Source organism: Galeopterus variegatus, unplaced genomic scaffold (assembly GCF_000696425.1).
Source record: "Galeopterus variegatus unplaced genomic scaffold, G_variegatus-3.0.2 Scaffold6865, whole genome shotgun sequence".
NCBI lineage: Eukaryota > Metazoa > Chordata > Mammalia > Dermoptera > Cynocephalidae > Galeopterus > Galeopterus variegatus.
This window is the reverse complement of record NW_007732976.1, coordinates 94,797-116,250: the sequence shown is the minus strand read 5'-3', so window position 1 is coordinate 116,250 and position 21,454 is coordinate 94,797. Positions and strand designations below refer to the sequence as shown.

General features: G+C 54.3%; 1 protein-coding gene across 2 annotated transcripts; it reads right to left on the bottom strand.

Moving 5' to 3' along the window:
- Positions 1–1,335: 1,335 nt before the first annotated feature.
- On the bottom strand, positions 1,336–21,431 carry CLPTM1L (CLPTM1-like). Of its 2 annotated transcripts, none has more exons than XM_008591363.1 (17): positions 21,298–21,431; positions 21,007–21,107; positions 19,229–19,418; positions 17,252–17,400; positions 15,785–15,863; positions 12,989–13,106; positions 12,577–12,671; positions 11,479–11,563; positions 10,028–10,131; positions 8,939–9,004; positions 7,934–7,984; positions 6,911–6,993; positions 6,048–6,082; positions 5,215–5,270; positions 5,089–5,133; positions 4,208–4,323; positions 1,336–1,982 (listed from the first exon to the last, which is right to left on the bottom strand). In XM_008591363.1, the coding sequence occupies exons 1-17, from the start codon at positions 21,379–21,381 to the stop codon at positions 1,898–1,900; spliced, it is 1,542 nt and encodes a 513-aa protein (XP_008589585.1). In that variant the 5' UTR covers positions 21,382–21,431; the 3' UTR covers positions 1,336–1,897. The 2 variants fall into 2 exon arrangements, with proteins under 2 accessions (XP_008589585.1, XP_008589586.1); XM_008591364.1 differs by having other exon boundaries at positions 17,252–17,397.
- Positions 21,432–21,454: the final 23 nt, after the last annotated feature.

Genomic DNA, 21,454 nt, shown 5'->3' with positions numbered 1-21,454 from the left:
AAAAAAACAAACAAACAAAAAAAAACTTGTGGGTGTGAAGAGGAAAGAATCCGTCAGGTAACCTGACCTTAAGAAGATAGTTAAGTGCACCTTGGGTAAAGGTTCTAACTATGTGGATGTGAGGGGTACTGTAAATCTTTGAAACTTATTTCCTGATGTCTAAACATTCCCACAAACAGCCTGTGACCACCCCACCAGGTGACCAGGTGCACCTGTGTGAAGCTGGCCCCGCCCAGGTGACCAAGTACACCTGTGTGAGGAGGCTGAGCACCTGCCCAGGTAACCAGGTGCACACGTTTGAGGAGGTTGAGCTCCCGCCCAGGTGACCAGGTGCACACATTTGAGGAAGCTGACCGCTTGCCCAGGTGACCAGGTGGCTCTAAGCTACTGTCTGTAACACCATGTATTTATTTGCATTAGCATTTTACTCAATAAAACTGAAAAATGACAACTTGAAGTCAGACTTTCTCTTCAAACCACTGAGTGCGGATTCCCTGACAAGTGCCCAGGCCTGGTTATCAGTTTGAACTAACATCCTGGAACTGCGAGTGTCATCTGCTTAAGTGCCATCTACTTAAGTGCCGACAAGTAGAAGGACGCCGTGTTGCTCAGAAAACAGGCTCTAGAGACCTCGCAAAGGGCCCCGTGCCTTGGGAGGGAGGACCTGAGGCTGCGGCTTCCGGAGGGGCCATGGCGCTGCTGGCATCGACAACACCAGAAGCCACCTCCAGAAACAGGGAACAGGGAACACTGAACACTGAATGGAAAGGCAGGCCCCTGCCTTCTGGATCACGGGGCTCGAGCTGGGGGTGTATTGCCGGAAACACACGTGCTGATAAAAGTCCACGAAGTTTCTCAAGAATGCAGTTTCACGGAACACGGTTACACTGTTACCCACCGAATCTTGCTGTTCCCTGTCTCTGAAACACACCTTCTATTTCTTTCTCTGCCTCAAACAAGGACCTTCTCTTAGAAGTATGATCAATCTGACTGGCCACGGCTCTGTACTTCACGGAACACGGTTACACTGTTACCCACCGAATCTTGCTGTTCCCTGTCTCTGAAACACATCTTCTATTTCTTTCTCTGCCTCAAACAAGGCCCTTCTCTTAGAAGTATGATCAATCTGACTGGCCACGGCTCTGTATGACACATGAGTCTTCAACCACTGAGACCTGAGTATCTGAGAACACTCACGATTCGAGAGCCTGGGACATGCTCTGTACATCTGCTCTTTAATGCACAAATCAACCCACGTTATGTGTTGATTTCTGGGAAAGGGCTACACTTAAATATCTGAAATACTTCCCATGTTATTCCACGTCAAGAAAAATATCACAGCCAGAGAAATTTATTTTAAAATAGAAACATACGTACATTAAGCTTTAAAACAATCAAATTTTAAACAAAAGGGAAAAAAGAGCCATTTGATCCCAGAATCCATAAGGAATTTCCATATGCATTTGAAATTCAGTAAGGAACACTTAAAAACCAACTTGAAATGCAGGCCGACACCCTCCCTGCCTTCAAGGGCTCCCGGGATCTGCCGGGTGGGGGTGGGGGAGATGCTGCAGTGACTAGCCTGCCCCCGACCCCCACTGAACGCCCCTGAGCTGGAAGCTGCCACCCAGACAGGTGACCGCCAACACCCAGTAGCTCTGTGACCGAGACCGACGTCCACATGTGAGTGTGTGTGTGGGGGGGCAGGTGCCACCAGTTCCTTCCAAAACCAACATAAAGGGAACTTGGGAGACGCTCAAGAAACATCTGAAGGGCTTTTGGCAATGCAGAAGATGCAACGTGCAGGAAAGTCCTCCCAAAGCTTCCGCAGACACTCGGTGACACTCCATGCTGTCCTGCTGGCAGTGCCCTGTGGCCCCCGAGGTGGGGATGGTGCTCAGTCTGCGTGGGGTTTCCGCTTGGGCTTCTCCTCGTAGGACTCCCCGAACTCGTTCACTCTGCTCTTATCCACAGGATAAAGCCTGCAATGACACAAGGGGCGAGCCACTGACGAGCCCACCGAGGGGCGCCTCTCTTCAAGTGGGGCACGAGTGTTCCTGGCCCACTTCCCTGTGAGCTGCCATCGTCTGCAAGGTAGTAACAGAAAAGTCGAAGCAGCAGACGTGACGCTGCCCTCACATCAGGAGGCTGAAGGGGCTCCTGGGTTTGCCTCACGCCTCCTGCAGATGGCCAGTGCCCTGCTCTCAAGGAAAGAAAGCCCTGCGGTGGGAGGCAGAGGTGCGGCTCGGACAGGTCTCACTTTCGGGAACTATAGAAAGTATAACCAGCTAACACCCACGGACAACTCACGTCCTCAGTCCAGTTCTAAGCATCTAGCAAGTGATTACTTCCATTAACCCTGACAATCCCCCCCAGGGCCTGGCCAACATCACCCCTGGTTACAGATGAAGAAACTGAGGTGGGAAGAAACAGTGGCTCCCAGAGCCACAGCCTGGAGCTCTACTCTGCCACAAACAGAACTAGGCCCCCGCTTTAAAGACTCGCTCACTTCCTACTGAGAGCCCTGGGGTCCCGGCCAAACACCGTCTGCAGCTGGAAACGTGGGGAGCCGAGCATCACGGAGAGAAGCCAGGTTTCAGGGACTCCTGGGGTCGTGTACGAGGACTTGGGAGCCACCTGAAGAGGGTCCCACTGACCTGAGATGGGACCCCAGGAAGAATAACTGTGGCGCCTACCCTTTGTGGATTTGATAAAGGTGGCAGAGCCGAGCACCACACCCATGTGGAAAATACCCCTTCCTCTAGACATGCATCTGAGTGCGAATACAGCAGCTCTACCCTGACACAGCGCAGGGGTGTGGCAGCCAGAAAGCCGCTGGGTCACGCCATGCTTGGGCTGCCGCGTGTGCACTGATGGATGACGGCCACGTGACGCTGATGGGACAAAGCTTCTGGAGGGCTGCATGCCCCAGCCTGCAGAGCACGAGTGAGGGCTCTGTGCTCCCTGAGGCCCATGAGGAAGCCTGCCAGGGGACACTGGCTCAAGCCCCAGGTGAGCCTCCTGTCCCCCACAGGGGCAGGCCAGCTGGAGGGGCCACGGGAAGAAAAGCCCCTCTCCTGCACTGGTCTGGTGGCCTGTGGCCTGGGGAGGATGCAGAGAAGCGTCTTTGCACAGTGGGTGGGTGGTGCCTCCTGCTAGGAAGAGGGACCTTGAGGGCTGGAGAAGGACAGAGCCAGGAGGTTCTGGGACACTCATTCCATGGAGAGGCTCCTTCCTGTGCTCCAGGATACAGCCCTTGCCACCCCGGGCCCCGGCAGAGGCGGGCAGCTCCACATAGTCCCCACTGGAGGGGACGCAGGAGGCCCAGGGCAGGGCCTGAGCATCTGAGTTTAGAAAGATCTCCCGGAGTGCTGCCTTAGCTGTCAACCCTCAGCCGAGGACCAAGCTGAGAGGTCAGCGTGATCGGTCTTGGGAGGCCCTCAAGTCTGCTGTCTGTGGGGTGCAGTTACCACCCGGGTGAGTGAGCTCTTCAGTGAAGCTGATGCCCTAAAGGCCCAGAGCCTGCTCCCGCACTGAGACCTGGGCCCAGTGACCCCCTGCCAGACACCCCGCACCTACTGCAGGAAGAACTGTGGCCGGCAATCACCGTCTCTGTGCTCTGCTAAATGGCAATGACCATGAATATGCAAATACTGCAAGGAGAGACGCACACAGTCAGGCCTCCTCACCCTCCCTGCCGCAGGCCTTGCACCCGTGGACTCAGCCGCGGTAGGACGTGCAGCCAGGCCTGGGATGGCTGTGTCCACACGACACGTGTGCAGACTCCTTCCCTGTCACCACTCCCTAGACAGTGCAGAGCAACCACCCACACAGCGTGCATGCTGCATCAGGTACTGCAAGTGATCTAAGGGTGACTTGTAGCACATAGGAGGACGTGGGCAGGTCACACACATACATCACTCCATTTACAGCAGGGACCTGCGTGTGCTGTCCCTTGTGGACATGGAGGACTGTGGTTACAGCAGCTGACAGGATGCTGCACACAGAAACAAGCACTTCTAAGTGATGAGACAGAGAGCTGGAGCCACTTCCTGCCACGTCACAGTGCTGGCAACTGGAACCCACATTTTAGGCAACACAGGAAAACCCACCACCTGCAAACAGCCTCTCCCCCAAATGGACCGAGCACAGGGAGTCTGTAAGAACGAGTCTCTCCCCGTGACCTGCGCGTGGCAGCCACACTCACCATCGCTGGTACAGGTAGACAAGGAACACCACGTCGTCCCTGAAACAGGCCAGCCGGTGGGACGTGGGCATGGTGATGATGAAAGCGAAGACGTCGTCAATGAAGGTGTTGAACGCCTGTGAAGCACGGGAGAGCTGAGCGCCCGCTCAGGGCTGCAGTCCTGTCTGTAGCTAAGCAAGCAGACCGCTTCATGCGGGTGAGCGACACTCACAGTCGCGACTCCTCACATCAGCAAGAGCAGCAGGAAGGAGCCAGCGCCGGCACACGCTGTTCCCGTGGGCCCCGCCCCACCCGCCACAGCTGGCAGTGCAGAGCGGTCTCTGAGGGCCCCACGTGCACGGCGACCCTGCCACGGGCTCTCCACATCTGGGGGCTTGGAGAGGCCTGTCCTGAAAGCGCACCCTAAGAGCACAGCATGTGAGCACTGCTCTTTCCTGTCAGAACTTGTAATTTTACTACAGAAACCGAAAGCCACGTCCTGTGGGACTGCCCCACCCACCGTGCCATGAAGCACCTGCAGTTCCACGCTACCAAGGCACCTCTGCAAGCCCTGGGGGTCACGCACCCCGAGCTCTGCACGTGGGGGGCTTCCAGCTACTGCCTGGGTGGTGCCCGAACCCACCAACCCCATACACTGAGTTACTAGGCTAAGGCGAATCTGTTTTGATACTTGTCACCAAAGAGGAATAGAGCTTCTAACTAAAAAAAAACCTTCTGTCCCTGTGACAGTCAAGGCTACTACCATGGCTCTTGGTGTTCTTAAGAGACTCCTTAGTAGTTTCCAACAAAATGACAGGCTACCAAATGTACTTCTGGGTCAAGGCGACCCACTTGTGATGACTTTGCTCCACAAGAAGTGACCTTGTCAGGGGGGCACTCACTTTGTAGGTGAAGGCCTTCCAGGGCAGGTGCGCCACCGACTTCATCTGAGACACAGGGAGAGGCACAGGTCAGTCGCGGCAGCACAGAAGGCAGGGCCCCGGCTGGGGGTGCTGCGCGGGCCTTACCTTGTAGTTCACGAAGAGCTGGGGTAGCATGAACAGGAAGCCAAACGCGTAGACTCCTGGGGAAAAACAGACACCAGGCATGGAGGGCAGCGGGGCAGGGTCTGCAGCCTGCACACGCCTCCTCGGGAGAAACGCCCACCGTCCACACGGCTGGAGTCAGTCCCCACACAATGCAGCTTTCTGGCTGACGCGTCTAGCAGTCAGGGTAACTCTTGTCCATGGGGTCAGGCGAGCGCTGGGCGCTTGGGGTGCTGTGAGGACGTGGCCACGCGCCCCACAAGGTCCTGCCCTGGGGCTGGGGTCAAGTGTGGGACATGGTCAAGCACAGGGCCATGGGATCACCTCCCAAAGAGAACACAAAGCTGTGATTCAGGCCAGCCTGGCAGGGCAAGTGGGTGCGGGCAGTGGCTGCCCAGGCAGGAGGAGCAGCCTTGCAGGACAGCCCACCCTAGGCGTGGCTGTGCAGGGCATGGCGGGATCTCCAGGGGCCCATCATACTCTGGGTTCGACGTTTTGGTTTGCTCTGAGCAATAAGACACACAGACAACATTGTTTTAATGCTCATGTTCACCTGCTGGTATGAGGAAGAGAAAGCAGACTGTCTGCTCAGTGTCCACCTCCAGGGGAGGCCCTATCCTCGCCTCTCGGGTGCACAAGGTGCCCTGAGCCCGGGCTGGCAGCCGCGCGGTGAGTGGTGGGCACCACAAAGGGGAGTGAATGGTGGGGCCGAGCCTAACACCAGCGCCCCCGCCACGATGGGTTACAGGCGGAACAATAAATACAGCATCTGCAGTAAAGGCTGTTACTGAAACGGTGGAAACTCACGCACTTACCATTGACGAAGCTGTTGATTAGCCAAGAATACCAACTGAAAGGGAAAAAAGGAGTTGTAACCTTCAGAAAAGCCGATTTCCTGTATCATTTAACATCCGTGTTACCTGGACTACAAACAACTCTTTCATGAAAAATCCTCTAATAAACACCCAAGCACTCTCACAGCAGCGGGGCAGCCAAGAAGGGCTGCCAGTCGTGGCAGGGCGGGGACCCTGCTGAGCCTAAGGAGGGCCACGCCTTCTGCCCCCTTTGTCCCTCATACAACTGCTACAATGGAACTGTGGGTTCCAGGTGGGGCACGGGCCACTCTGCACTGACAGGCTTGATTCTACAGGACTTCCAGTGGGATGGAAAACCACAGTAGCCCATGTCCAGCTCTCAATGCTGCGTGCCCACCTGGCTCAGGGCCCCGCCACCTGCCCTTAGTCTTGTTCCAGCGTCCTGCAGGTCCACACGCTGCTGAAGCCTTAATGAAGCTGTCACACCACAGCACGACAGCCTGCACATCTCAGGCTGGAAGATGTGGCCGTATGTCCATGGAAGGGGAGAGCGAGGCCCAGGGGCTGGGTGACGGCCGCAGACCTTTCCCAGCTCAGGGCTGCAGCTCCCATTCTGTACCCACTCCTGATGAGCACTCAGACCCTCCGTGGCTGCAGGCAGGTCCTCTTGTCTCCTCCCCATTGCAGGGGGGAGACTGAGGCACAGAGCCCACCCTGCTCAGAATCCTGGGCAACAGAAGGTGGGGAGACTGGGAGCTGGTGCCCTGGGCTTGAGCTTGCCTGCCAGGTGCAGTTTGCTCAGTAACCAAATGGACTTCTCAGCTGGGGGGCATAACAGGTGTGAGGTCTGCGCAGCACCCTACCTTTTATACTTGATATTCAGGAGCGAGTAAACGGCACCCCCAACACAGAGAGGGTAGAGCAGATAAGACAAGTACTTCATGGCCTGCCAAGGAACAAAGTTAATCACTAGAGAAATACTCTCAACATCAAACCTCTGCACGTGCATTTCAAGGAACTAACACAACACAGGAAACTAAAAAGACAGAAAACCCACGACACTGGGGGCAGAGTGACTACTCTGCGTGATACTGCAGTGAACACACGCCTTTGTAAACCTGTAAACCCACAGGATGTCCACCACACATGAACCCAGACGGAAACTGTGCATGCTAGTTAACAATACCAGTGTATCAATTTTGGCTCATCGAAAGCAAAAACCAACCAACCTACAACAGATCAATAAATATAATGGAAACAGACCGGAAGAAACACTCCCAGAATTACGTAGTAAGACTGCCTTCCAAGTAAGGTAGTTATCCCCTAACTGTATTTATTCTGATAGCAGTTTTATTATAATCTCTTTTGAAAATCGGAACATAAACTGATTACCATTAAACCAAAAAACATTCTTGTGCAGAAATGTTCTGTTAAATCAAACTAAAACTTTCAGCTACCCTATGAAAGAGGGGAAAAGCGGATGCCCTGCCACATGGAGACCTTCCTCCAGGCCATGTGGCTCTGCAGCCTTCGCACTCTTGGTGACAGCGAGGCAGCTCGCAGCAATCCCAGCAAACAGGGAAGGGCTGCCTGGTGGACGCGATCTCTCAGACAGTAAAAACATCCCCACTTGTGCAGTGACACAGGCCTGGCTTTACCCGCAAGGGCTGGGAACAAGGCAGTGGGTCCTCCCCCCTCCCCACCCAGGTCACAAGTGAGTCGAGTGTGTTCACTCCTGGGATCCTGCTCGAGATGGGCCGGTCACCCCGGGAACCATGTCACCCTGTGTCACACTGAACAATCACAGGAGGGATACTATCACCCAGGGTATTGCCTGCTTTCTACATGCCCAGCACACACACGGCCCAGTCACCCCCATCGCTTACCTGAGTATCGTATTCCTCTGTTTTCTTCTCGGATTCACTGTAAGTGCCAAACTGTTGTAAAATTCAATATGATAATGTTAATTGACTCAGGGAAGGAATCTGAGCCAAGCGTAGCTGTGACTGCAGGGGGAAGGGCATCACACACGACTGCAAAGCTAACCAGCGTCAGTGTGCTTGGCCCTTGGCCCCCTGTGCAAGGAACAGAAACTCAGACAGCGACCCTGTTAACCGTTTCCCTCGCCAGGGCTGCTGGGTCCAGCACTGCAGGTATTTACAGTGAAAATACCCCCTTTGTACAGAAATTTTATGATCCTGCCCTGAAATCAGTAAAGGCAGAGTCACAGGGCTAACACTAAAGTATGAGAGACTACGTGGTACCTGGTGAGCGTTCTGTCCTCCACCTGCTCACGATCTGGGAAAACGGGCATTGCAACTTCTGAGGGTTCTAGCTCAACCAAGGCCCGTTATGGGTAACGGTAAGTCCAGGAACTCTGGCCTTTAACCTCCAGCCCCAATCTGCCCAGGATACTTATCAATATCCAGGAGTTGGGCACAACTGCTATCCCCAAAGCAGTGGCTACCTTATGCAGGAATCGGACTGGCACCCCCTGCAGCAGGTTTGCTCAGACACAGACAAGTCAAAACTAGAGCTTATGATGAGGATGGGGGTCCTCAGGTGAATAAAGAAGTGGCTGTGACCATAAGGCCAACACGGCTCTGCCATGGGGGCTCACCGGGCAAAGAACCGCAGAGCCCCATGGCACCCGCTTGCTCGCTGGAGGCAGCTCTGCTGCTGGGTTAGTCACACGCCAGGATGAAATGGCAGTCACCGACCCTCAGAGCACCCCGCAGCTCAACGCGGACGGGACCGGAAAGCTCCAGCCAGTCTGGACAGCGGCAACAGACTGTCCACTGGCTGGACGCTAGAACGGTGGGTTTGTACAGGAGAGGAAGGTCATGGACTCTAGAGGGCAGATGGGGCTCAGTCCCCACAGGAAATCTCACCTGAAACTCAGGCCGCAGGCCTCTCCACAGGACAGTCATCTTCAATGCCTTTTTCACTTTCCACAGCTGAGAGGAGAAGACCAAGCAGACATCAGGACGAACTACGTAGCCAGCCATAGGCAGGACGCGGTGCCATGGCATCTGACCGAGAGGCCCATTGGCTGCAGCTGACGACGCCAGCCTGGCCCCGGCCCTGGCCCACAGCCTCTGCACCCGCACTCAGCACACCACCGCACACGGCCCGACTACAGCTCTCTGTGCCCTCCCGCTGCCCCGCACCAGCCTTCTCCTCCTCCGGGTAGGCTGGCAGGCCTGAGCCTTGTCCTGGACCTCCCTGGAACACACCCATTCCTTGCCATGCTCACTTCATCCTCAGGCCCACCTCACGTCCCAAGGTTGGGGCCAGCACCCTGCCTCTGAAATGGGAGTCCACACCGTGACTTGTGACTGTGGAGGGTCACCAGCCCACAGTGCTCCAGTATCACTGAAGCCCACTCCTTGATGCGCACTGACAGCCACATGGGCCAGTGCTGCCGGCGGAGCATGCCAGAACCAGGGCTCTCACACTCTCACTCCCGGTCAGGGGTGACGTACGCAGAAGCCCTGGTCTGTCCTCCCGTCCCCAGTCAATGGCCGTCCCTCAAGCCTTGGCTTCCAAACCTGTCTGCCCCACAAGGTTCCCTTTTCTGAGCTCCAAATGTCCAGGACCTGAGCACAGGGGACCAAATGACCTTGGCTACTGCCCACACAGCTGTCGCGTCTCACACCTCCAGCTAGACCATGAGATCCTGAAGGCCGCATGGTAGGTGCCTTTGCTCCCCATGTGGCAGAGTGGACCCACATGCCACACTGTGTCTGCCCAGCAGATGCCCCCTCGTCAGCTGTGCGTGGGAAGCCACCTTTCCCTGCCGTCAGTCTGTGCAAGCTCTTGACAGCGGCTGCTTCCCTGTCCACTCAGTGTTCCCAGAACACCTGCGCTGCCCAGGGGACACCGCCACCCGCAGGAACAAGGCCTCAGCTCACCATGTGCTGAGGCCCTGGACCTCATACAGATCACACAGCCTGCCCCACGCAGTGCCCGGGACTAACCTCGATGGCGGCTCCGATGCCTGCCGGGATCAGCACCAGCAGGCTGGTCTGCTCGTCCAGCAGGAACAGGAAGATGACCACGGTGCTGAAGCAGCGCCAGAGCACTGGGGACGGGATGTCCATGATGAGAGGGCGATGCGGGCACCCACCCCACACATGCCACCATGCACATGAGGTACCAGCCTTCCCCAGACCATGTTATAACATGAAAAAACAGTGACTGCCACAGAACTGAGCAGACAGTGAAGTCCCAGCTCTGTCTACAAATACCTAAACAAACTCAGAGACGCGCCGGGAGGACTGTGGACTGTGGAGTGTGGCTTGCTTTCCTCCATCTTTTCCTGTTTTTATACCAGTTCTACACTAAATGTATGTTTCCTTTAAAAGCTTTCCTTTTTGTACTAAAATTATATTTTAAAAACCACACCAGCTTTCTGGAAACATCCTTCTGCTTTCCCTAAGTGCCTGGTGCAGGCAGGAGCTGCTGTCTGCTAGCCACCCCCCACCAGACACCTGAAAGGGCCAGGGGAGGGGCAGGAGGACCAAGGCAGGGCACAGAAGGTGGAGTCACTGGTGATGCCCAGGGCCCCCACGCAGCAGTAAGGACCACCTGCTGGGTGTGTCTTCTCCACATGAGATGAACTGCCTTTACCACATGAGACCCTTGCTCAAGCCGGATACCAGCACCCAGACACAACCAACCCCCTGCCAACCCCACTTCTCTCATGCCGGGGTTGCTGTGCTGGGGGGAGGGGCAGGAGGACCAAGGCAGGGCACAGAAGGTGGAGTCACTGGTGATGCCCAGGGCCTCCACGCAGCAGTAAGGACCACCTGCTGGGTGTGTCTTCTCCACATGAGATGAACTGCCTTTACCACATGAGACCCTTGCTCGAGCCGGATACCAGCACCCAGACACAACCAACCCCCTGCCAACCCCACTTCTCTCATGCCGGGGTTGCTGTGCTGGTCATCCTCACCCACCCCACTCACGCTGGTCCAGTCACCATGCCCTCCTGAGAGGCCAGGAGGATTCCTGCTCTCATCCTGGCCGCCTCTGCCTCCAGTGGGGCTCCAATCTTGGCAGCCCGCCATCTGGGCCATCAGCCCCAAGGGGTACCCTTCCCACCCTATCTACGGCCCTGAGCACTGCTTTATCTCCTGAGTGCCGCCCAATGTCACCCCAGCAGAGGTACAAGGTCTCAGTGCCATATCAGCGACACAAGCTGCCAGAAGGGCTCAGCAAGCCCCTCCTGCCTCCAGCCTCCATCTCCAGTTGCAGCGACAGGTCTGAGGCACTCACTGTGGTCTCTGAGACAGCTCCCTGGATTTGTGACAGTGCATCTAAAGAGGCTTCAAGCAGGGCTCAGTCTGTTACTAGCATCTATCAGGACAGCCCATCCCTGTCAACGGCAGCACACAAGCTCATGAGTGGGCAAGTCCTGGGCACCCACCTGCCTTGGTGGACACTCCAATCATGCTCCTCTTCTTCTTCCAGAAACTAATGTCGTTTTTAAATGCCAGAAAGTCAAAAAGAAGCTGAAAAGAACAGACAGGACAGCAATCTGACTCTCACTGTTTCTATAGCTTGTATCCCCCATGAGACTGCAGTGGGCCCTGGACCCGACACAGGGACACACCTAGGCAGATGTCCACATGCCTGATTCCACACCTCCACAGGCCTCACCTGCCACATCAGCTTTGGCGTTCGAAGGTGGGCTTTTCTAAGGGCACTTCTAAAATATGCATCTTTGACTCAACTTGTGGGCAAAACACCCAGGCATCGAGACACTTCCTCTCCCACCTGATCTTCCCTGGGACGCATGGCTGACCAGGCACCTCTGCTCTGCTCTTGAGCCCCTGTTACTCGGGAGAGTAGTCTCGCCCCTTACTGCCTTAAAAACAGAAAAGCTCAACCTAAGAGAAACTGACCTTTTAATAAAAGTCACCATTTAATTTCCCAGTAGGGCTTCTGGAAGATTTAGCTTGGCTGGTGGCCAAGTTCCCAGGCACTCAGACCAGCTCCCACAGAGCTCCCTGGCGCCTCCTCGTCCTTCCACCCCCAGTCCTGCATCACAGCTGGCACTGGTGCAGCTTTCTTCTAGCAATTCTGAGACTCCACACACAAAACGTGATTCTACACACAGAAATGGTTTCTTAAAAACTTACCATCATCTTATTAGAATGTATACGCTGAAGTAATTGTTTTGCAAAGTCATACATTAATTTCATTGATGTGAACACTGCTCAAAGTATTTTGGATCTTCTTTTCAGAACTGCCTCTAAAGCCAGCAGGCAAGTACTCCAAGCTGTGGACAATGTTCCGTTCTATGCCCACCCCACCCCCAAGCTGGGGAAGTGCCCATTAGGATGTCAGCCACAAAGTCTCAGCTGTGCTGACCGCTGGACAATGAGAAAGGACATTGAGGGGCTGGGGGCTGGGCAGCACCTCACAGACTGTGGGGTAGCCGACCTGGTGGGGACTCCCGGTCCTGGAGTCACCCCAGAGCATGCACCATCGCTCCGCGACAAGAACACAAGTGACGACTCACGTGAAACGCTGCGACAAAGAAGGTCAGCGCCAGGAAATACAAGTTGGTATCTACAAAAATCCCTTTCACTTCATCAGCGTCTTTCTCTGAAAACCCTGCCAAGGATAAAGAAAACACATTGTAGTGACAAATGGACAACTTCAACCTTACCTGACATCACAAAGGTATTTGTGAACGTAGAAAACTTAACCATTGTCAGCAGTGAAGGTTCATTTTACCAAAACAGTGACATTTCAAATATTACGTTCTGAAAAAAGCAAATTTTCAGATCATCAACAAGGCCATTTCCAAAGAGATAAAATGGAGACAAGACATCAGTGACGTTTGGGATCACGAGGACGTGAAGGCCTCTGCTGGAGGCACAAGGCTGCCTGGCTGTGACAGCTGTTGCATGAACGGGGTGGCCACACACCGAACTGCTGCAGGGAGTACACGGCGTCCTGCATGTGGATCCAGAAGCGGAGCCGCCCCAGCGAGATCTTGTCATAGGACACGGTGAGTGGCAGCTCCGTGGTGGAGCGGTTGATGACCTGCGCGAGGGAAACCAGACGTGAGAACTCACCACCGCACAGGACCGAGTCATAGCCCGAGCCCTGCAAGGAGCAGCCTCGACACGGTGAGTGGCAGCTCCGTGGTGGAGCGGTTGATGACCTGCGCGAGGGAAACCAGACGCGAGAACTCGCCACCGCACAGGACCGAGTCATAGCCCGAGCCCTGCAAGGAGCAGCTTTACATGCCGTACCCAGACGGTCCTTGGGGCCCCTCGTGGATCCTTGCCTCCTGTCCTGCAGGGCTGTGGACACATCACATGCGTGGACGCTGTGCCTCTTCCCACAGCCCCATGTCAGCTGCAGCTGCTCATCCTGTATCTCAGGTCCTTTACGCTCCGACCCAGGCAGCGCTGCCCACCGCACTTCTCCCCCCACAGGACTCAGCTCCCACCCTGTTGCCACCTCAGACCAGGCAACCATTTCTCTCATGGACTGACGTGCCGTGTCCCCCTCTACCCCCCACCGGCACCCCACATGTCTCTTCCAACCACCCCATGGGCGCATCGGCACAGGCAGCACCCCTTCTGTGCTGCGTGTGTCTTATCTTTCCCAGCCACATACGCCCTGATATCCTGGGAGACTGTGCTCACCACAGCACCTGCTGGGAACCTGCCCGGGGCAGCATGCTGAACCGAGGGGCAGGAGCTGAGCATGACCCTCGGGGCTAGCACCGTCCTGGAAGAACCAGAGGTCGCCTGGGCAGTGACTGCCCTCAGGGGTCCAGGACACGCACAGGCACCATGGTCCATGTGCCATCAGATGCACCTGCTCTCATTCCCCGACCCATCACAGTGATCACTGCTGGTATCAGAGGCGTGGGGATCCTGTGGAGCCAGTGTCCAGCAGACAGCAGGCCTGGGCTCCTGGGCTCCATAGCCAGGTGCTGGGGCGCCCCACACAGAGCACTGGCCTTGCTGCAGGAGGGCAGCAGGCCACTGGGCACTCCTTGAACCATCAGGTCTGTCCAACAGTGGGCCTCCATGGGGCAGTGCCCCACTTCCTGCTGGCTGCTGAACCCCAGCAGGCTGGCTGTTCCCTAAAGATGGCATGCCTCTGAAAGGCAGCGCTCCAAGCAGGACAAGCAACAGCAACACTGAGAGCATGATGCAGGGAAAAGCTGGCCACCAGCTCACTCGCCTCTGTGTCTGTGTACGGGACTCTTCCTAAACCACGAAGCAGGTGGCCACTAGGAGGACAGAGGCTCTCTACAGCTCCTGCCCAGGAACCACCAGCTAGCTGGGATCTGCAGACAGGCACAGGGCCTTCACCTGCAGACCTTCAGGCACTGGTCACCGTTTCATATGCCTGGGAAGAACCAGCACCACATGGCTTCACAAACAGTGACCACAGACAGTCCCTGCATTTCATAAAGCACCATCTTGTGAACTTCAGCAGAACCTGGTGTGCTGAGGTTTGCAAATAGCACCACAGGACACTCCAGAAAACACAGAAGAGAACCAGCACTGCAGAGGCTGACAAAGAGAAACCAAGTCAGGCCAAGGCTGGGAGCCAACCAGACCTGTGCACTGGCCACTGCCTGCCCCATCCCTGCCTATAGGTTACGGAGGAGCAATCAGTGCCCCAGAAAAGTGGAGGACCCTGTGTGTGTGGGACCCCTCAGGGCCCAAGTGAGCAGCCACACAGAGGGACCCTGTCTTCGAAAGCTGCAGGCAGCAGAGCTGGGCAGGGGTCTCCAAGGCAGCGGCCCTTGCCAGGCACCTGCCTCTCCTGGTTACCAGCTGTGCATTCTGATCAGCTCCCTACTGGTCCTGAGCCTCAGTTTCCTCATCCATAAAATGTGGAAAGTGCTACTAAAAAGTTACCAAAAGCCTTAAGTGAAAGAAGACAGCCTGGCTTCTTGTACGTGCTCATGGATGACAGCTGCAGCTCCGGGGAGACGCCATGCAGGGCAGCTCATCCAGGCCCTCTGCTAGCATGTGACCCTAGCGAATTCACTTCTAACCCTAAGTAAGCACCTGGATTAAAATGTTAGCACAGTGCCTGGCACGTACTAAGTGGCATTAAATGTTAATCACCATCATTACTCTCATCACTAGCCAAGGGTCAGCCAACTTTCATCTACCCCCAAAGCAGCCCTGGAGAAGAGGTGCCATTACTGTCTGCAATGGCAAGAGCACCAGGATCCAGCGGGCGGCCACCTCCCCACTTTCCTAGGCACCTCAGCCTCGCTCAGGGGCCACCCCAGTAGCTGCGACTCTGAGGCAGGGCCCGTGATGTGACACTCTCCTCTGGCCCCCTGTGCAGGACCCTCCCAAGGAAGCAGATGTTGGCTCCAGTGCTTTCTGAATTGACATGCACCTCACATCAGGAACAAATATGTAAAAGCTGTTTCCACTGGAGCCCTGGGCACCTGCCATCTAAGCCCTTAATAAGTCATCTCTCAGGAGCCTTTCACCGTGAGGACTCAGAGGCTCAGGAGGATCCCACCGCCAGCCAGCAGCAAACATGGAGCACGGCCAGGTCCCAGGACCCCTCACTACAGCCTTCTCACAGCCTAAGGGTGACACTTCCCACCATGGGAAAGAGACCTGTGCCAAAAACGATCTCATAGAATACTAATGCCAGGACCAAGGTGTCTCACTAATGCAGTGTGGACAGCGGGTTCTGCAGTGAACTGCACAGAGAAGGCCACTCACCATCAAGTCCTTCACCCGGTTGCTCAGCTGGTCAATGAACAGGATGGGGAGGTAGTGCATGGTCTTCCCCAGCTGGATCCTGGGGACAAAAGCACATTCCTCAAAGTCAGGATGGAGACTTTCACCTCTAGGTGAACTAAATACACCCAGGAATGGGCTTTACTAAGTAGAGAAACCCCACCCAGCATCACTTCCAGGTCCTGTCAGTCTTAGTAATCCCAGAATATTAACTTTCTACGTGGAGACAAGAATCCCACTGTGCATGTTTAAGCAGCACCCTCCACTAGAACAGTCACAGCCACAACTGGGAAGGAGCCTGTGGCCATGGGGGGACCAATGGGGACACAGCCACACAATGGAGCAGAGGGATCCATCTGTGCACTGACGAGGGATCCTGGGATACATGAGGGACGAAAGGAAACAAAACCCACAGAGCATCGGCACCTGGACAGAGGCTGCCCACTGAGGGGGAGGCTGGAGAACAGGAGGGGGCTTTTCACTGAGTGACTGTCATGTAGCTCTTGCACTCTGAACTGCATGCACAGATGAGATAGAACTACTGATGTGGGCAGAAAGGCAATTCTCATCAGAGCCGTCTCCAGATGCCGCGTGACACGTGGACAGGTCTCACCACTGGGCTCCCCAAAACATGGGCGACACGGGAACTTCAGCTGGCCAAACATGTCCACTTTAATAGTTACTCAACTAATGACAGCTAGTGACACTAAAGTAACACAACCTAAAGACAAATTCTCCAGTAAATCTAAACAAATCAAGTTTCTGTGGACTGAATGTCCCCAAACTCACTGAAGCTTAATCCCTACTGTAACTGTCAAGAGTGGAAAATACTACTGCGGTAATTAAAAAGTTGGGTCTTAAAGAGGTGATGAGATTGTAGGGCCAGGCTCTAGAGAATGGACTGATGCACTCGACGGCGGCCGTGGGTGTGGTTCTGTTGGCTTTACAGGGAGAGCCAGTGAGCAGCTCTCTCTTGCTCCCCCTTTCTCACAATGTGACACCCTGCGTTGCTGAAGCCACCACCAAAGAAGCCCTCCCAGATGTGTTCCCTGGACTTTGGACTTCACAGCCTCCGAAACCATAAGCAATAAACATTGTTTCTTTACAAATTACGCAGTTTCAGGTGTTCTGTTATAAGCAACAGAAACAAACTAATACACAAGTTTAAAACAAAAACAAGAAATTCATGGTGGAACTAGGACAAGGGGGAGACTCTGCCAGAGCAGAATGTGAGATGCACCAGTTCCACTGTCATTCTTTCCCTCCAATCCTTTGGTGGCAGTCCCATCAATATGACCTCCAAGAGAAGCAGGAAGAGAGCTGGGGGTTCTAGGATGCTGGTGTGGCCCACCTGCTTTTGGTCTGTGGTCAGGCCAGGGCCCTGGCAGGATCCCCCGCCCACACTGCCAGGTTCACCCCCTTTGCTGTCACTCTGGGGGCAACACTCACATCTTCATGTACCGATGCACATCGGCGGGCAGGGAGGAACCATCGAAGACGAAGTCATCCACCATCACATTCAGCGTCAGCCTTGGTCTCCAGTGAGACACTGGCTCGTCCAGGGCACTCGTGGGCTTCTTTTCTGCTTCGATCTGCTGCTAAATGAGGGGAAACAGAAGCCACTGCTGGGGTGGAAAATGGTGCCTATGGGCACCAGGTTGGTCAGGATCTTCACCTGTGAACAGAGTGGCTGCCCAGATGCATGCAACCAGGGAAGGGAGCCCAGTGGTGCATGCCACCAGGATCCCACAGCTGCCGATTTCCCCAGCTCTGGCCTCACGCCCTTCCTTGGTGTCTCAACGGAAGCCTAAGGGCTGCTGTTTCGCAATACACGGTCACAGATCTCACCAACTCCTTTTTCAGGGTCTGCAGACTCAGGACGCCCACTTCTCAGGTCCTGACAAGGGCACAAGCCCTGTGACCTTGGTAGTGGACTTAGCAAATCTGCAGCTAACACAGCCCTGCAGGTTGTAAGAAGACTGAAAAGGGATACCTTCTAAACCAAGCACATCAAGTTGTCTGGAAGGAGATGTTTCAAGGATTAGGCATCAATCCTAAATAAAATTAAACTCAGAAGAGAAACTCTGATTGGCAAGAAAATCTTTATTTCACATCTCACTGGTAAATTCTACAAAACAGTATCATCTTATTTATTTCCTACCTAAAGATAGTTCAGCTATAAAAATTTACATTGAAAATAGTGTTCTAACTCACAGTAACAGCTTGCACTTATTCAGCACTTGCTACATTCCAGAGCCATTCCTTACATATGCACCGTCACCTCACTGACTCCTCAGGATGCCCTATGAGGGGGCCACTGTCCTCACGTGAAGAGAACATGGATGCTGGCAGATGAGGGATCTTCCCAAGGAGACCCAGCAGGTGACTGCAAACCAGGAGAGGCAAGAGTAGGTACCAGAAGGGTTTTCAAACCTGCCTTAACCCTGAGCTCACTGACTCCTCAGGATGCCCTATGAGGGGGCCACTGTCCTCACGTGAAGAGAACATGGACGCTGGCAGATGAGGGATCTTCCTAAGGAGACCCAGCAGGTGACTGCAAACCAGGAGAGGCAAGAGTAGGTACCAGAAGGGTTTTCAAACCTGCCTTAACCCTGAATTGCCCTGTCTCTCTGTGCTTAGAACAATTTCACAGTTGCTTCCTGAAAAGTTGTGTCTTTCCTGTTTGTAAATTATCTCACTTTCTACTTAAAACACAGACTTGGATATTGGAATTCCCTTGTTTTATTCATGGCCCTGTTAAATCGTTTAAGTGACTTCTAGTGTTTCTTTGCACATATAGCTTTCTACAGATGTATGAAATGTAACTGGTACGTATACCTTCTCCATATTTTGGAATTGTACTCTCAGAATATTTCAGTCCTATACACAATGTAGTTGTGAGTCCGACTCTCAGTGCTAACTCCAGAAGAGAAGGGTGCAGGTGAGCTTTGGAGGATGAGCTACCTGCCCGCTCACCCACCCACTGGAAGGAGACATGTTCTCCCTGGGGACTGAGAGGCCTTTGGCCTGAAAGGGAATCTGGATAAAGAATAACACTAACCACTTACTCTTTTCATCACTAATTTGATATAAAATTTATCTGCAAATGCATGGGAAATGATTCAGCTCAAAGACAGATACATATGCCAGTAACACTCAGATTGCTTTACTTTATTATTTTTTTTTTTCCTTTTTGTCTTTTTTACTGACCGGTAACGGGATCACAACCCTCGGTGTTGCACCCACACCGCGCTCAGCCAGTGAGCAGGAACCGGTCTCCACATGGGATCCGAACCCTTGGCGGGAGCGCCACTGTGCTCCCAAGCGGCGCACTCTCCAGTGCGCCACCGGGCCGGCCCAAAGTGTGTGTGAATTCTGAATGGGAGGGTGCACATTGTTCTGCCGGTCATCCAGGGAGACCCTCACCTGTGCAGCAGACTCCCCAGTGAGCAGGTTGACTTCTTCTGGTTTGGGGACCATGTAGGTAGTCAGGGGACTGACTAGGTGCACTTGCTTCCCATCGTGCCATGGCAGAATCCCGGCATGATGGAGGAAAATATAGGCATACAGCGTCCCATTATTTCTTGTTTTTTTTGGTACAGAAACATTAACTGTCCTGAAACAAAACAAATTATAATTTCAACCACACAAACATATTCTACATCTATACGAATGGCAACTACCCAAATCTCTTTATAAATAATGCTGTTTCAATTCAGCTAACTTTAGCTTGGAAATACTAAAAACGAAACCCACCTGCCTGTGACTTTACTGACAGTCCTGAACACAGATGTGCCCTCAGCATTTTTTAAAAGCGTGGGCAGCTATAACTGTAAGCTGAAAGAGCCGCATTTTCTGCCTCCATTTCACAAAGCTCAGAGAAGTCAATAACTCACCCGAGGTCACCGGGCTGAAGTGGCCAGGAGGAAAATGGCACCTGAGCCTGGACAAGAACCTAGTTGATTTCTACAGCACGTGAAATAATACAACGCAAGTCAGAGAAGCACAATTCTTGCCCCAGACTCACAAGCTAAGCAGCCACATACGATCCACAGCTTCTGTGACACTACTGGAGACCTCAGAAATATTTAATTTGGGTAGTTTTTTGGTCTCTGTTGCACTTTCAAAGAAGATGGAAGACTAACAGCCACAGAAGACAGACTTCCAGCATGTGAGGGTCAAAGTGGGCAGAGGCTCTGAGAGCGGTGCCTGTCCAGGCCTTGGGCCAGGCGCCTGGCTCCATGCATGAGTCCCAGGTAAAAACCACAATCCCACCTTTATGATCACCCTCATCTTCCTTCTTTTTCTTTTACAAATCGTATGGCCAAAGTTTTAAATAATTCCTGCTGCAATGAAAAACAGAGAACACCACAGGACTCCTCTCCACTGAGGAGAAAGAGTGTCTCCACCACGACAGCTGAGTGGTCTCCTGCAGCAGGGGCTGGGCTTTGCGTCCATGTCCCGCAGTGGCATTTCTGCTGAGACAAGACTAAGGAGAGCTTGAGGGAGCTGTGTCAGGAGCATTCATGCCTCTCCTGCTCCAGTCTCACAGACTGTGCCAGCAGAAACTGAGAACCTCACTACCCGTCCTCGATAGCTGGTACAGGGCGTGGCACAGAGGAGACGGTACTCACGTCTGTGAAATTAAACCCAAGTGAACATCTGCACGTTTTTGAGACGTGTGGGCAGTTAGAACTGAAAGCTGAAAGAGCAGCATTTCCTGCCTCCATTTTGGAGAGGCTCTCAGTGGTCACTGACTCGTCCGAGGTCCCAGGCTAAAGTGGCCAGGCAGAGACTGGTGTGTAACAATGTGGTTCCTCTGCCCAGTGCACTGCCTCCCGCCACGCGACAGGGCTGCAGGCAGAGGAGCTTACTCCAGCAGTTACACATTTCTGTCAGTCTCCATCTGACACCTCCAGGCAATGGAGAGGGAAAATGTAACACCTTGACAAGCAAATCACTTAAAAACTGTACTTGATATCGAGTGTTGAGAACCAGACCCACGTTTTACACGTAGAAGTTTAAAAGACCCACGTTTTACGTGTAGCAGTGGACAGTCACTATACATATTCGCACACTTAGATCTATTCTAATGTTACGTGTCACTTAATTATGACTTCCTGTAAAGTCCTGTTCTCTGTCCCAGCCCTCTCCCCTGCAAGTTCGCCAAGTGAAGTGCTCCCACCGGAAGCCCCCGCCCGTACCTCTCGAACTTGGACTCCACGTCGAAGTCCTGCACGTTCAAGACCAGGTCGACGCCGTTCTCGGCACCGAGGTGGGACCGTGTGGCGGTGTACACGCTCAGCTGCAAGGGCCGGGCGTCAGCGCGAGGGGCCGGCCGCCCACCGCCGCCCAGCGCCCCCTCACCCCAACGCCCCCCTCCCCGACTCCGCCTCCCGGCCGACCCCCGCCAAGGCCCGAGGAGTCGGGGAGGGAAGGAGCGATGGGGGCTCCGCCCGGGCGCAGGGACGCGGTGGCAGGCGGGCGGGACGCACCTGCAGCTTGGGCCGCCGCGCCAGGTAGGGCCGGACGCAGTTGGCGTCGCCGGCGCACGGGCGGGTGTAGACGATGCCGTACATGACCCAGCAGGTGTGCACCACGTACACCACGAACACTCCCACCGCCAGGCTGGTGAAGGAGCCGCGGCCGCCC

Excerpts from the sequence above, each read along its gene's own strand:
- CLPTM1L (XM_008591363.1), bottom strand. The coding sequence starts at position 21,381 with ATGTACGGCATCGTCTACACCCGCCCGTGCGCCGGCGACGCCAACTGC. Across the intron at positions 13,107-15,784 it reads ACCGGGTGAAGGACTTGATG|GTCATCAACCGCTCCACCAC; the intron begins GTGAGTGGCCTT and ends TCCCTCGCGCAG. Across the intron at positions 5,271-6,047 it reads AATCAACAGCTTCGTCAATG|GAGTCTACGCGTTTGGCTTC; the intron begins GTAAGTGCGTGA and ends GTTTTTCCCCAG.